A 12,297-nucleotide genomic window follows, 5' to 3' on the forward strand; every position below is an offset into this window, starting at 1 on the left:
TAACAATGCCTGAGCACGTGGGACCCAGAGTGGCCCAGCTCAGCATTCCATGGACAGGGGGCCATGGAATGACATCACCACTTGGAATTCTGGCATCACTGACAGCACAGAGTGAGTTAATGAGTGATTAATTAGTGTCTCGGCTGATGGGGCTGTTCCCAGCAGAGGGCACTCGGGCCCCACATCCCAAAAACTGTGTGGGCACAGGAAAAGGGGAGCTGGAGGTGGGAAAGGGGAGCTGGAGGTGGGCTCTGGGAAAGGGGAGCTGGAGATGGGAAAGGGGAGCTGGAGGTGGGCTCTGGGAAAGGGGAGCTGGAGATGGGAAAGGGGAGCTGGAGGTGGGCTCTGGGAAAGGGGAGCTGGAGATGGGAAAGGGGAGCTGGAGGTGGGCTCTGGGAAAGGGGAGCTGGAGATGGGAAAGGGGAGCTGGAGGTGGGCTCTGGGAAAGGGGAGCTGGAGATGGGAAAGGGGAGCTGGAGGTGGGCTCTGGGAAAGGGGAGCTGGAAATGGGAAAGGGGAGCTGGAGGTGGGCTCTGGGAAAGGGGAGCTGGAGATGGGAAAGGGGAGCTGGAGATGGGAAAGGGGAGCTGAAGGTGGGCTCTGGGAAAGGGGAGCTGGAGGTGGGAATGGGAGCTGGAGGTGGGCTCTGGGAAAGGGGAGCTGGAGATGGGCTCTGGGAAAGGGGAGCTGGAGGTGGGCTCTGGGAAAGGGGAGCTGGTGCCTGCTGCACTCAGGCTTAGCCATGAGTCACCATTTTAGTTCATTTTTAAGCTGTTAACTGCTGCTTGTGCAAAAGCTGATAAATACTGAACAGTTCTGTTCCAAGGGTTTCCTTCACTGCCAGGGGATTTTGGAGCTGGACAATGGGATAATTTTGCTAGCTCTGTGCAGGTAAATGCTGCTCTCTGTAGTTCTCTCCTCTCCCTCGGGTGTGCCCCTGGGTGAGACATTTGTGCCCCTCACTGGCAGCCAAATCCCTTCACCGAAGGCTCCATGTCTCCAGCCAATCCTCCTTTCCCATGGAGAGGAAACATTTTGCTGCCTTTTCCCAGTGATTTAACCAGTTTTAGTCTCCTGTCCAGAGCTTGGGCTCCAGTCCTGCCCAGTCAGGTGTCCCAGGTCTGATTCTGCACCATGGGTAATCCTGAACTCAGACCCAAAACCAGACACTGCACACAACATGTCAATAAAATCTGATTTCAGCTTTAAACAAATTAAAATTGGAGCGGATTGCTTCAGAAAGCCCTTCCAAATGGGAATCTGAACAGAAATTATTCTGAAGGGAAGGGAATCAGTAATTATTACTTTCTGGAAAGTGATTTATCCTATGTGGCAGCGATCAGTTAAAGGCAAATAACAGTTTACTCCTAGTGGTTCTGTCAGGGGAACAAGAAACTGCTCTGAAGTCTGTTCTGTGGCACAAAAATGCCACAAAGATGACAAAGAGCACTGGGATGGCTTCTCCTAAACAAGCCTCTGATGGGCCAGAGGCATTGGGGACATTGCTGGAGGCCTGCTATTAGAACAGCACAAAGGTTATGGAGATATTTAAACTTCCAACTGCATTTCTGCTTCCAGTTCCATTTCCCACTGCAGTTAGTTTAGATCTGAGTATATCTGGAGGAGGTACAGGAGTAAATAGTGAATGTGAGCTCCTGTAGAGGCTGGCAGAGCACACTGGGCAGCCCCAGGGCCGGGTCCCCCGTGCCCACCTGTGATTTTGCCGTTGGCCTCGGAGGGCGGCTGCCAGTTCACGATGATGGTGCGGGGTTTGCCCTCCTTGCTCACCACCGTCACGTCCTTGGGGGGCGAGGTTGGCACTGCAACACAAACCCAGAGTGTCAGCAAGGGCTGCTCTGTCACACCAGAGGAACAACCACCCCAGGGCCTGGATCTCCATCTGATGTGGAGTTCAATTATATTTGGGTTATTATGTGTATTTGGTTTATTCTCTTTACTGTTATAAATTCCCCCCTCCTGTGGTGTCTCACTGATTTACCCCCTCACTGGCCAACGCCATCCAGTGTCAGTGCCTCTGTCCCATATGGAGTTCCCCCTTTCCAGGGCACTTCTGGCACCAGATGTGATCCATGACTGAGCATCCTCAAAAATCTGCACAACTGACTTCTCACCTGAATTGCTTCAGTCATCACAAAAATCCCCCAAGACACATTCTACATAGGCAGGCATCTGAAATATCTCCTTGTTTCCAGGTTTATGGTGGGACTCAGACCCAGAAGTGCCCATTTGCCACTTAAATCCCAATCAGCAAAGTAAATCCACCAGCAACTTAGAATGTTACCAGCCTGGAATGGTTTGGGTGAGAATGGACCTCAAAGCCCATCCAGTGCCACCCCCTGCCATGGCAGGGACACCTTCCACTGTCCCAGGCTGCTCCAAACCCTGTCCAGCCTGGCCTTTGGCACTGCCAGGGATGCAGGGACAGCCCCAGCTGCTCTGGGGAAGAACCTCTAGGCAGAGCTGTAATGGAGCTCCTGAAGAATGATTTGTAGTTTGGAAGGCATCTGCACCTTAGAGGGTTTCAAATGCACAAGGATTTGCTGAGCACAACTGGCCAACCTTTTTCTTTGGGCTGCCAGAGCGCAGCACTGAGGAAAGGAAAGGAGGGGAGAGTTTTCCTTCTCCCATCAGCCTCTCCTGCCAAAAACTCAGGAAACAGCACAAATGGCTCCAGCAGAAAACTGAAACCCTTGCTGTGAGCTGGAGCCTCCAGAGGGCACTGACCATCCCTGCAGTGCCACATCCTGAAATCCAGGAGGCTCCTGAGGGGGCAACCTGGACTAAATCCACCTTGGGTGTTTAATACAACCACAGTAGCACTGAACTTTCTGCATTTCCAGAGCTTTATGTAGGTGACCTATTAGAAATCCATCCATAAATTATCTGGAATGAAGAGCTGGAAACCAGGCACAGCCAAAGCCCAGGAGTTATTGTAACTATTGCTCCAAATATCCTGTAACAACAGGATTCAGAGGAAGCAAAAATAGAAAATCAGGAGTAGCCCACAGGAGATCAGGAATACACAGCCAACACAGAGCCCAGAATTCTCTATTTTCCTTTTAGGAGCAAATCCTACACAACTTCTCAGGAGTATACCAAAATAATAAGACATTCACTCAGGAATTTGGCCAGTGTTATAAATCACAAGATCTGTTATGAGAAAATATATTTAGCCTTTTTTTCTTTCTAATTTCTGTTTTAAATTTTCTCCTTAGTTCCCCAGCTTTTGGGTCATATTTACAAATATTCCTTACAAGCACTTCAACCTGAGCCTTCCTCTTTAAATGTACTGAGCCCTCCTGCATTGTGCCCTTGCTCAGGGGCTTTGTGTCAAATTCTCTTTTAAAAAACTTTATTTGTGCAGCTTTTACAGTCCCTGCACTGAGAGCAGAGTTATGGCTGAGGATTGAACATGTGTCAGCAGAAACACCAAATGGAGTGTTTAATGTGGGCTGGGAGTAGTGGCATGGGAAAGGAGCCCCAGCCCAGAGCTGGCCCCACATCATGGAATTCCCACCCAAAACCACGACAATATTTTCAAAAGCAACTGAAGCTCACTGGGACTTCAGAGTAAGTTCAGAGAGTTCAGATTTTATCCTGGGCTTGCTTTTGCTTAAGCACAAATTAAAGAATTTCTATTACAGAATATCTGGAAAATCTCACTAATTCTTTGCATGTTTGATTTTTTGGCTGTATTTTAATTTAGAAGGAGAACTCTGGGTTCATTTGGACGGGCTTCTTGTCCTCCAAAGTCCATCTAAAGAGAGCCCTATGCATAATAGGCAGTGAATTTAATTGCCCAAAGTTCATTTAACACTGCAGGGTAAGAAGAGCTAATGAGGGGCAGGTCAGGGAGAGGGCCTGGCTCTCACAGCCACTCCCTGGGCCTGAGCTTTTCCTGGCAGCTACAAACCCTCCTCTGTTCTGCACTGAACAGGAATTTAGGGCTCATTTGGATGTCTTAATGCCTGCTGTGATTTTTTTGTCTTCATTTGCCTCATGCACCTTCTCACTCTGTAACAATTATCATCACATTCAGAGCAAATTTTAATTATTATTTGCTGAAGGGTTTTCTTTGTATTTGCTGTTAACGTGCTTTTTGTGAGACTTTCTTCTCTCCTGCCCATGAAGTGTGGTACATTATTCATGACTTCTCTGTAATCTGATGTAAATTCTCCTGCAATCATCCCTTGCAATTTTCAAGTATGTTGTTGTTTTTAATCAGAATTTCTGACTGAACTATTCAGCCCCCCCCCTCCCCCAGCAAGTGTTAATCAGCAGAACCATTTCAGGTGGGGGTTTCTCTAGGAATATCCCAGGAGTACCTAATTCAAAGGTTGTCCCGTGTGCTGTCATGCTCCAGGTGCTGGATCTCCTGCCCTTGGTCACCATCACCGAGAACTCGTAGAGGGTGTTTGGCTTCAGTCCTGTCACCAGATAGCTCAGAGTGGTGGCATTTGCAGTCTGAAAGGGAAAGCAGGGTCAACACTTCCCAAAGCACAGCCCTCAGACAGCCCCAGCCCACTGCTCCCACCATTTCCATAACCACAGTCATTAATTCAGTCTGGTTCTTCTCTTTATTAATCAAATATCAACGTTTATCCTCCACTAGAAATTGTGCAATCAGCAGGAGCACTTAGCAGCAGTCAATTGGAAATGAAAAAAACCAATACAAGGGCCAGGGCCCACTTGTTATGCAGTGCTTAAACCCCTGTTTACCTGGGGGTTCGTTTACAGCATTTCATTAACTCTTCTGGCTGGGGAAAACAAAAAGCACAGCAAGGAACAGCCCTGCCTGGCACCTGGAGCTGCCTCCCAGATCCCTGCTGGAATTTCCAGAACAACCTTAAATGTAAGAAACAATCAGCTAAAGACACACTCGTAAGACTTGAAGAGAATGAAGCTTTACTAAGATGTAGATTATTTTCAGAAAAAAATGGTTCTTTAGGATCACACAAGGAAATTACACGTAGATCACAGTGGAATTTGTAATTCAGCATTTATGAAGATCTGGTATTTGTTATCAATGGCTTCAGCACCAACAGAATGTACTGGAGGCCCATGTAAAAGAGGGAAAGCTGTATTTACAGGTATGTATATTCCTCACCTTGACCTGCAGTGGTGTAGACATAGAATTAAGGAGCTGTTTCAAGATGTGACAGGGCCATACAACAACTGGAACATCCACTGCCTCCAGAAACCACTGAGTGCAGCTGATTTATTGCCAAGGTAAAGGCACCTTTCCTGAAGACTCCAGCAGTGACAAAGAAACCCTGAGACCTCCAATATCTTAATTTCTTTTTTCTTACAAGGGATGGAGGTTCAGGAAATGGTGATCCAAGGGATGGCAGGGATTTGTGCCCAGGGCTTTGCTGCCTGTGGCCAGACAACAAAGACTCATAAAATGAATTAAAATTAAATCCTCCAATGGCTTTAAGCCTCTCCTTGGTACACACTAGTGCAGTTTCGATGGGTGAGGCTGGCTGAGGGGCTGGGGCACAACTGGAAGGGCACAGCTGGGAGGGCACAGCTCCCTGGGGAAGGCAGGCCTTGCTGGGAGGGATGGAATGACGAGTCCAAGGCAGGAATCTTTCCCTCCCATCTGGCATTCCCAGCTGCCTTACCCCAAAAAGCTCTTCCTCTCCGGGATGCTGGAATTCCCAGCAGTATTTAAGCATTCCAATATTTGTATTATTGATGTGGCAGCTGGGCTCCTTTTACAGGTGAAAGTTCTGGTTTCCATCTCTGGCTTTGAATCTTGGGATCTTTTAGTTTCCCTGTGCATCCCACTGAGTGTAAATGACACACCTGAGCCTCCTGAGTGTCAGACTCCACAGTTTAACAATACTTCATTATTTTTAAGATCCCAGCCTATCCCACAGTACCAAGGCCTGCTCACCTGCTAGAAATAAACTCCATAAATATTACCCTGAACAATTTGTTTCTCTTTTCTGCAGTCCTAAAAGATCCAATGTTTAATATTTTTATTGATTCCTGATGGATCCCAGGTAGCTGCAGGACAACCCCACACGCCAACAAGGGGGCTTTGGAAAACTGCTCCATTGTTACAGTTTTATAAGTCGTGAGTTTTACAGTGCTTCACTAATAAGGTAAAAAATAAAGCTCTATTTATCTCTTTATAAGCTCCTTTAAGGATCAACTGTCTAATTAAGAAATTATACTTAAATATTTTTACTTTTAACTTAATATCTAACTACTTGTGTCTGGCAATGTGGACTTTTTTATCTAATTACACAATACGACTCAAATTCATGAAAGACAAGGTAAAGAAGTAGGACTAGCTTCTGTTCTAAAACTTTCATCTTGCTTTATATATATTACTATATTCTAAAACTTTCAACTCTATGTTTTCTACTAAGTGTGATATTACACACTTTATTTAAACTATACACTCATAATTCTAGTTCTGTTATTCAATTTTGGAAGCTTTTTCTACGGCTTCAGGTTAAATGTAGTGCTCTTTTGGGGGTCAGTGTCTAACAGCACAGAAAGTCTAAAACTCTCAGCAACCAGGGTTCTAACACTCCATGGTAGTGCAGAGACAGCTCAAAGCACAGGAGCTGCATCCCATCTGCTCCTGGGTTTCCAGGCTCAGACTGGCACAATCCTGCACTGAGGACTGAAATCCTTCACTGCACTGAAATCCCTCTTTTCCTCAGTTTCCTGCACAAACAAGGAAAGGGAGGAACCACTGGTGTCAGGAGCACACAGCCTCTTCCTCAGGAGTTTGTGACAGGAACAGAACATCTCAGTGAACACTCTCAGCGCCCAGTTTTGGGATGGGAGGGAGAATGAAACCCCACTGAGCTGAGCAGATGCAGCTCTGGATCCTGCAGAGGTGACACAGGATTTCTGTCCCCAAAGCCTCTGGATGCAGAGCAGGAGCTGCAGAGGGGCCAGGACAAGCACTGCACTCACTGCAGAGAGGTTCTCAGCCTGAGACCCAGCACTCCTGCACGGTCTGACCTCCCAAAAAACATCCAGCAGGGCAGGAGAGCATTTCCAACAGAAACAAGGGGAGGAAAGCAGGATGTGGGTTCTCCAGACACCACAGGTTACATGTGATTGGAGCAAATACCTCAAACTTCTCTCCTTCAGGCAAATCCTTCCTACATTTTTGAGTAATTTTGAATTATATTCCATCATTCCATGTTGGTTTTGGTCACAGTAAAACTTGTTGCCCACTGACCACCAGCACTGGAACAGTAAATTTACTATTATATTCCATCTTCTATTTTATTTCATTCTTTTAAGCAATCAGCTAATGAAACTGCAGCTTTATTTAAACCACTCCTGAGAGATCCTCTGTGGCTCAGAAGTAACTTGCCTTTAGAGGAGGAATACACACATATTTACATCTTTTCATTTCAATACAGAAAAGATCTGGATTATAACAAGCTGGCTCTGCAGGAGCATAAAGGGAGCTCCACTGGCTGGGTATTTTAACAACCAGTTCCTCTGAGTCTCATTACAAATGTGAAATTTGCAGTCAGCAGCTCTGAGCCCTCCAGGTAACTCTGAAAATTAATAAAAAAATCCAACCAACCACCAAACCAAACCCTAAATCCAGTCTCCAAATCAAAACACATGAAAATAGAGGAAGGCAAGGATATAATAAAATTTTTGTTGTGTATTTTGAAGCAAGTCAGCTCCCAAAGGAGAAGTTCACTATTAGGTTTGTAGGCACTGGAAAGGCTCTAAAAGGAAACTCCAAACCATGGGGGTAAATCTGTTTTCCCTGCATGGCTCAGTGAGGGGCCCCAGTCACACACCCTTTGCAAATTTAGTGACTCTCCAGAGGGAAGCCCACACCTCCCCCTCCCAGGGATCAGGGCAGGGGAAAGCTTCAAACCCTCACCATGTCCACAGAGCAGAACAACTCTGGAAACTTCTGTTCCCTCTCTGGAGCAGCTCTTCCATCCACTCCCACAACACCCAGCTCCAGCTCCTTCCCACAGGGGACAACAAAGGACTGCTCCCACCAGACCTGGAGCAATCCTGGCCCTCCAAGGTCCCTGGGCTCATGCCAGCAGTGCTCCCAGAGCTGTGCCTTGCCCTGGGAGTGGAGCTGGAGGGATCCTGCCCCTCCAAGGAGCCCAGCAGTGCTCCCAGAGCTGTGCCTTGCCCCGCCCGGGCTGGGAAGCTCCCCTGGGACTCAGTACCTTGTACTTGGTGTTGGCAGGGATGTTGGTTTTCCAGCGGACGGTGTAGAACCGCGCGTCCGTGATCTTCTGGTTCTTGGGCAGGGAGTTGTCTGCCCAAGTGATCCGGATGGTGTCATGGCTCAGGATGGAAGCCTGAACTCCCACCGGGGGCATCATGGGAGACGGATCTGGCACTGGAGTGTATGGAGCATTAATAACAAACAAATCAACCTCGGAAGTGTCTGGGCAATCCGTGGGGAAAAGGCCGTGGTTTATAATTAAAAAGGGAGGAGGTGGCATTTTAATGTCAACCAAAACAAAAAAGAAGGGATGCAGGGAAGTGCAATGAGATGGAAGGTGAGGAATGGAGAGAAAGAGAGAAAAGCCAGAGTTAATAGGTGACATCAGACTGGGCAATAACATCACTCTTGCATTGTCCTCCCTCCTCCAGACAGTAAGACAACAAATCCCTGCTGGCATAGCCCTAATTCGTACTCAGGGCACTCAACCATGACCTATGAACCCCAAACACTCAGTCATTGTAACTTCATTTGCCTGGAGTGTCCACTGAGTCCTCTCCCAGAAAACAAAGAGGAAGACACGGAGCCGGAGCTCTGGATGGGCAGATGCCACTTCCCAAACACACCTCCCGAAAGGCACCTTCAAAGGAAGGGTTCCAAGTAAGAAACCAACTTGCAGTAACTGTGAAACTGCAATTCCAGCATCCTCTGGAGAACCTTCAAGCATTCCAGCTCATCAGGACTAACCCCAAGTGTTGCACCTCCACCAAATTCCTGGGTGGTGCCAGCAAGCTGGGAGGGAGCCCAGCAAGCCATGGCATGGCAACAGCTCACCTGCACAGTTCTCTGCTTAAACCCTTTTCTTTATGGATTACAAGGCCAAAATAAAAACTGCCCAGATTTTGTTTAGTGTGAGTGACAACAGAGGGACACAAAGCAAACACAGGCATCATGTTCAAAAATCTCAGTGAGAAAGACCATAAACCCCAGCTCAGGGCCTTTAGAACTGCACCAACGTGGGCTGTGCTCAGGTAAGGGGAATGTTTGGAGTAAGAACATCCATTAGTAGCTGTCAGGTGAGTTTGGATTTTACAAATGAGCCCAATTTAGGTGGTTTATCAGAACGTGCAAGGCCAAGCAATGACAGGGACAGAGAGCACGGGATGAACTGACAAGCAGGACCCTGCCTCACCCCCAGCCCATCCCAGCTGCAGGGCAGGACTCACCAGAGTGGGGCCGGGTCACGGCACTCTCGTACAGGGGGATCCCTTCCCCCACGTTGTTGAAGGCTTTCAGGGTTATCACGTAGTGGGAGCTGGGATCTGAAGGGGAAATCAGCACAACCAATGAATCTTGGTTTCTGCTTCTCCATACCTTCTTTGTTCCCTATTTTAATTTCGAACTGGAATATGTGATTTGAACTGAGGAAGTCTCCACGCAGACCTTCTGTTCATGGCCACAGAATCCCAGACTGGTTTGGGTTGGAAGGGACCTTAAAGCCCATCTCATTCCACCCCCTGCCTGGGCAGGGATAGCACAGCTCAAGTCTACAGTTACAGCAGAGCCTTTACTACCTTCTTAAAAGAACAGCCAAATCAGAAGTGAGAAAAACAATTTAGAAGAACAAAACCAAAATTACTCAAACCTCTGATTTGATGGAATTCCCTATATTGCTGTTTCTCTCACTTTCAGACTATTTTACCTCCCACAGAGGTTCTGTGGAGGGGTGAATCTTTATTTTCCTTTTAAAGGAGCCACCAGTGAATCCTGGTGACATTTCAGTCCCTTTTTCTCCTGCAGCTCTGCAGGGAGCACAGTGAACTCGGGCTGCTGCTCACATGGAAGCTGTTTCAGGAGTGCTGAGGGAGCTGTGCTGGGCACAGATGCCATTCCCTGCACTCACCCAGGTTCTCAATGGTGTAGTATCTCTGTTTGTAGTCCACCTTGATGGTCTGGGCGTGGGGGCTGCCGATGCCGTAGCCGATGGCGTAGCCCCTGACCACCACGTCCTGGTTCTCGGGCGGGGTCCAGCTCACCACGATGCTGGTGACCAGCGGCCGCACGTGCAGGGAGCTGGGCACCTCGGGCACACGGGTCTCTGCAGGAACAGGGAGGCAGAGCAAGGCCTTCTCTCAAACAAAGGCAGTGACATGGAGACTGTGAGGCAGGAAGGTCAAACAAAGCACTTCTGTGTGTTGGAACGAGCGCAATGAAACTTTGGGCTGCAGCAGAGAGCAAAGAGCTCCGAGAGCAGAACGTTAACGTTACATTCCAATAGATTCACCCTTTAGAAGGCAGCACAGTTGTGTTTAGGGGGTTGGGATGGTTTTTGTATCAGATCCATGTTGCCCATGTCACCCAGTTTTATCCCATCCTTTCCCTCCACAAATTCATCTCCTTTCAATTCCATCGTATTCCTTACGGATATGTGGAATACTTCCTTGTGGGTATTACAGTAATTACATGGAAAAGAATTTTCCATCACTTTTCTGGTGATGAAAGAAAAGTTCCTGAGCTGGTTGTAGCATTAAATAGGATATTCCACAGCTTTAAGAACTGCACTACAATTGTCACTGCCTAGATCCTTGGATTCCCATAATTCATACAACATAAGCAGGAACTACACAGAAAATACAGAGTCCACATCAAATGTTCAAACTCTTCCCCCAAAAGCAACACAAGTCTCACCCCATCCCACAGAGACACGGAATGTGGATCCCTAATGCCAGAACACTTCCACAACGTGCCACCGTAAGCCCCTAATATTTCTCCTAAGAGGCTTTTCCCCACTATTGACTGGAACCTAAAAGCAATCTGCCCCCCATCCCTGGAGTGTCCCTAACTTTAGGTTCACTTCTCAAAAATGAAATAAATCCTTTTGTCGGGTGCCAGTGGATTAGGGATAATTCCCTGTGCTAGCAAACGGAGCTCCCCACTCCAAATGGAATCAAGGACTTGTGCTTCCTGCAGGGATTTCTTTTTAATGAAATACGCTGCATTTCTCGACAAACATTTAATAAAGCATCACAACAGGATTAGCTGGATCACAGCACAGGCCTGGCCCCCAGCCCGGGGAGCTCTGAGGCTGCTGCTGACACAGCCCAGCAGTTCCAGTTCCCAACTATTAAATACAGCAAAGCTCCAAGTGCAGCACGAGAGGTGACATTTCCACTGCACTGGGGACAACCTCTGTACAGCTGTTCAACACCTCCTGCTCTGCACTCAGGGGGAACCTGCTCCGACTCCAGCGTGGAATTGTAACACTCCTGCTCCCCTTTACATCCATGGGACTCTCCTGGGAATTATTTTCTATTTAAACTCAAAAAGCAGCTGTGGAATAAAAAGAAATTATGCTTCATGTGTCTGTTGAACCTAAGAAATGCAAGGTGAGCTGTAAATGCATTTACATGGTATTAAAATTATTCACATGAGCTTTCTAAAGAAAGAAACCCAAGAAACGCAGTGTGCACACACAGATCTCACAGGTGTATGCAGAGTTATATGAACATCATGTTATGTTGTCTTAAATGTCAATTTTTATTACTTTATTCTATGGAAAGAATGTGAAGGAAGTCAGATTTCCTGCAATGGAGGTGAAAAAATTTAAATGACAAAGCCAACAGAGAAAGAAAAGGTTATTTTTCTTCTTCCTCCTCCTGCCCTGTTTAAAGTTAAATTTAATCCTGGTGCTGTCCTCTGGCAAAGTGTTGTTTACTCCAGTCCAGGGACACTTCCATTGCCCTGTGAGGTGCTCATTTACAGAGCTCTGCCCCACTTTGGGGATGTGGCAGCTCCAAGGGTGTGTCATCCACTAAGGGCCAACAGACACACGGATCAAGGAATTTCCAGTACCCACATCCCTGAACTGCTCTGTTCACACCAGAGAAGGAGCAGCAGGAGGACCAGGATTAAGCTGAGCATCAGCTTTGCCCAGACAGAGATGGGAGAAGGGTTTTCCAGGCTTCCTGAGCTGGCTGCTGAAGGATCCTCCAGCAGCAGAGAGCAAATCTTGACCCATTTCCATTACTGCACCTCCCAGCTGCCAGGATGGCTGAGCCTACTCTAACACAGCACAAAAATCCACGTGGACT

At 47.4% G+C, this 12,297-nt stretch overlaps 1 protein-coding gene across 9 annotated transcripts in view; it reads right to left on the reverse strand.

The window, feature by feature from the left end:
• Positions 1 to 12,297, reverse strand: part of NEO1 (neogenin 1) — a 164,371-nt gene that overhangs the window by 16,754 nt on the left and 135,320 nt on the right. For 8 of the 9 annotated variants that reach the window (XM_053955283.1, XM_053955285.1, XM_053955282.1 and 5 more), the window contains exons 15-19: positions 10,110 to 10,304; positions 9,433 to 9,528; positions 8,205 to 8,428; positions 4,347 to 4,485; positions 1,713 to 1,820 (exon numbers count right to left, since the gene is read on the reverse strand). In XM_053955283.1, the coding sequence (XP_053811258.1) occupies positions 1,713 to 1,820; positions 4,347 to 4,485; positions 8,205 to 8,428; positions 9,433 to 9,528; positions 10,110 to 10,304 (762 nt within the window). The remainder of the gene's footprint in view (positions 1 to 1,712; positions 1,821 to 4,346; positions 4,486 to 8,204; positions 8,429 to 9,432; positions 9,529 to 10,109; positions 10,305 to 12,297) is intronic. The other variant, XM_053955280.1, reaches the window with a different exon arrangement.

This window comes from Vidua chalybeata, chromosome 13 (genome assembly GCF_026979565.1).
Source record: "Vidua chalybeata isolate OUT-0048 chromosome 13, bVidCha1 merged haplotype, whole genome shotgun sequence".
In the NCBI taxonomy this organism is placed as follows: domain Eukaryota; kingdom Metazoa; phylum Chordata; class Aves; order Passeriformes; family Viduidae; genus Vidua; species Vidua chalybeata.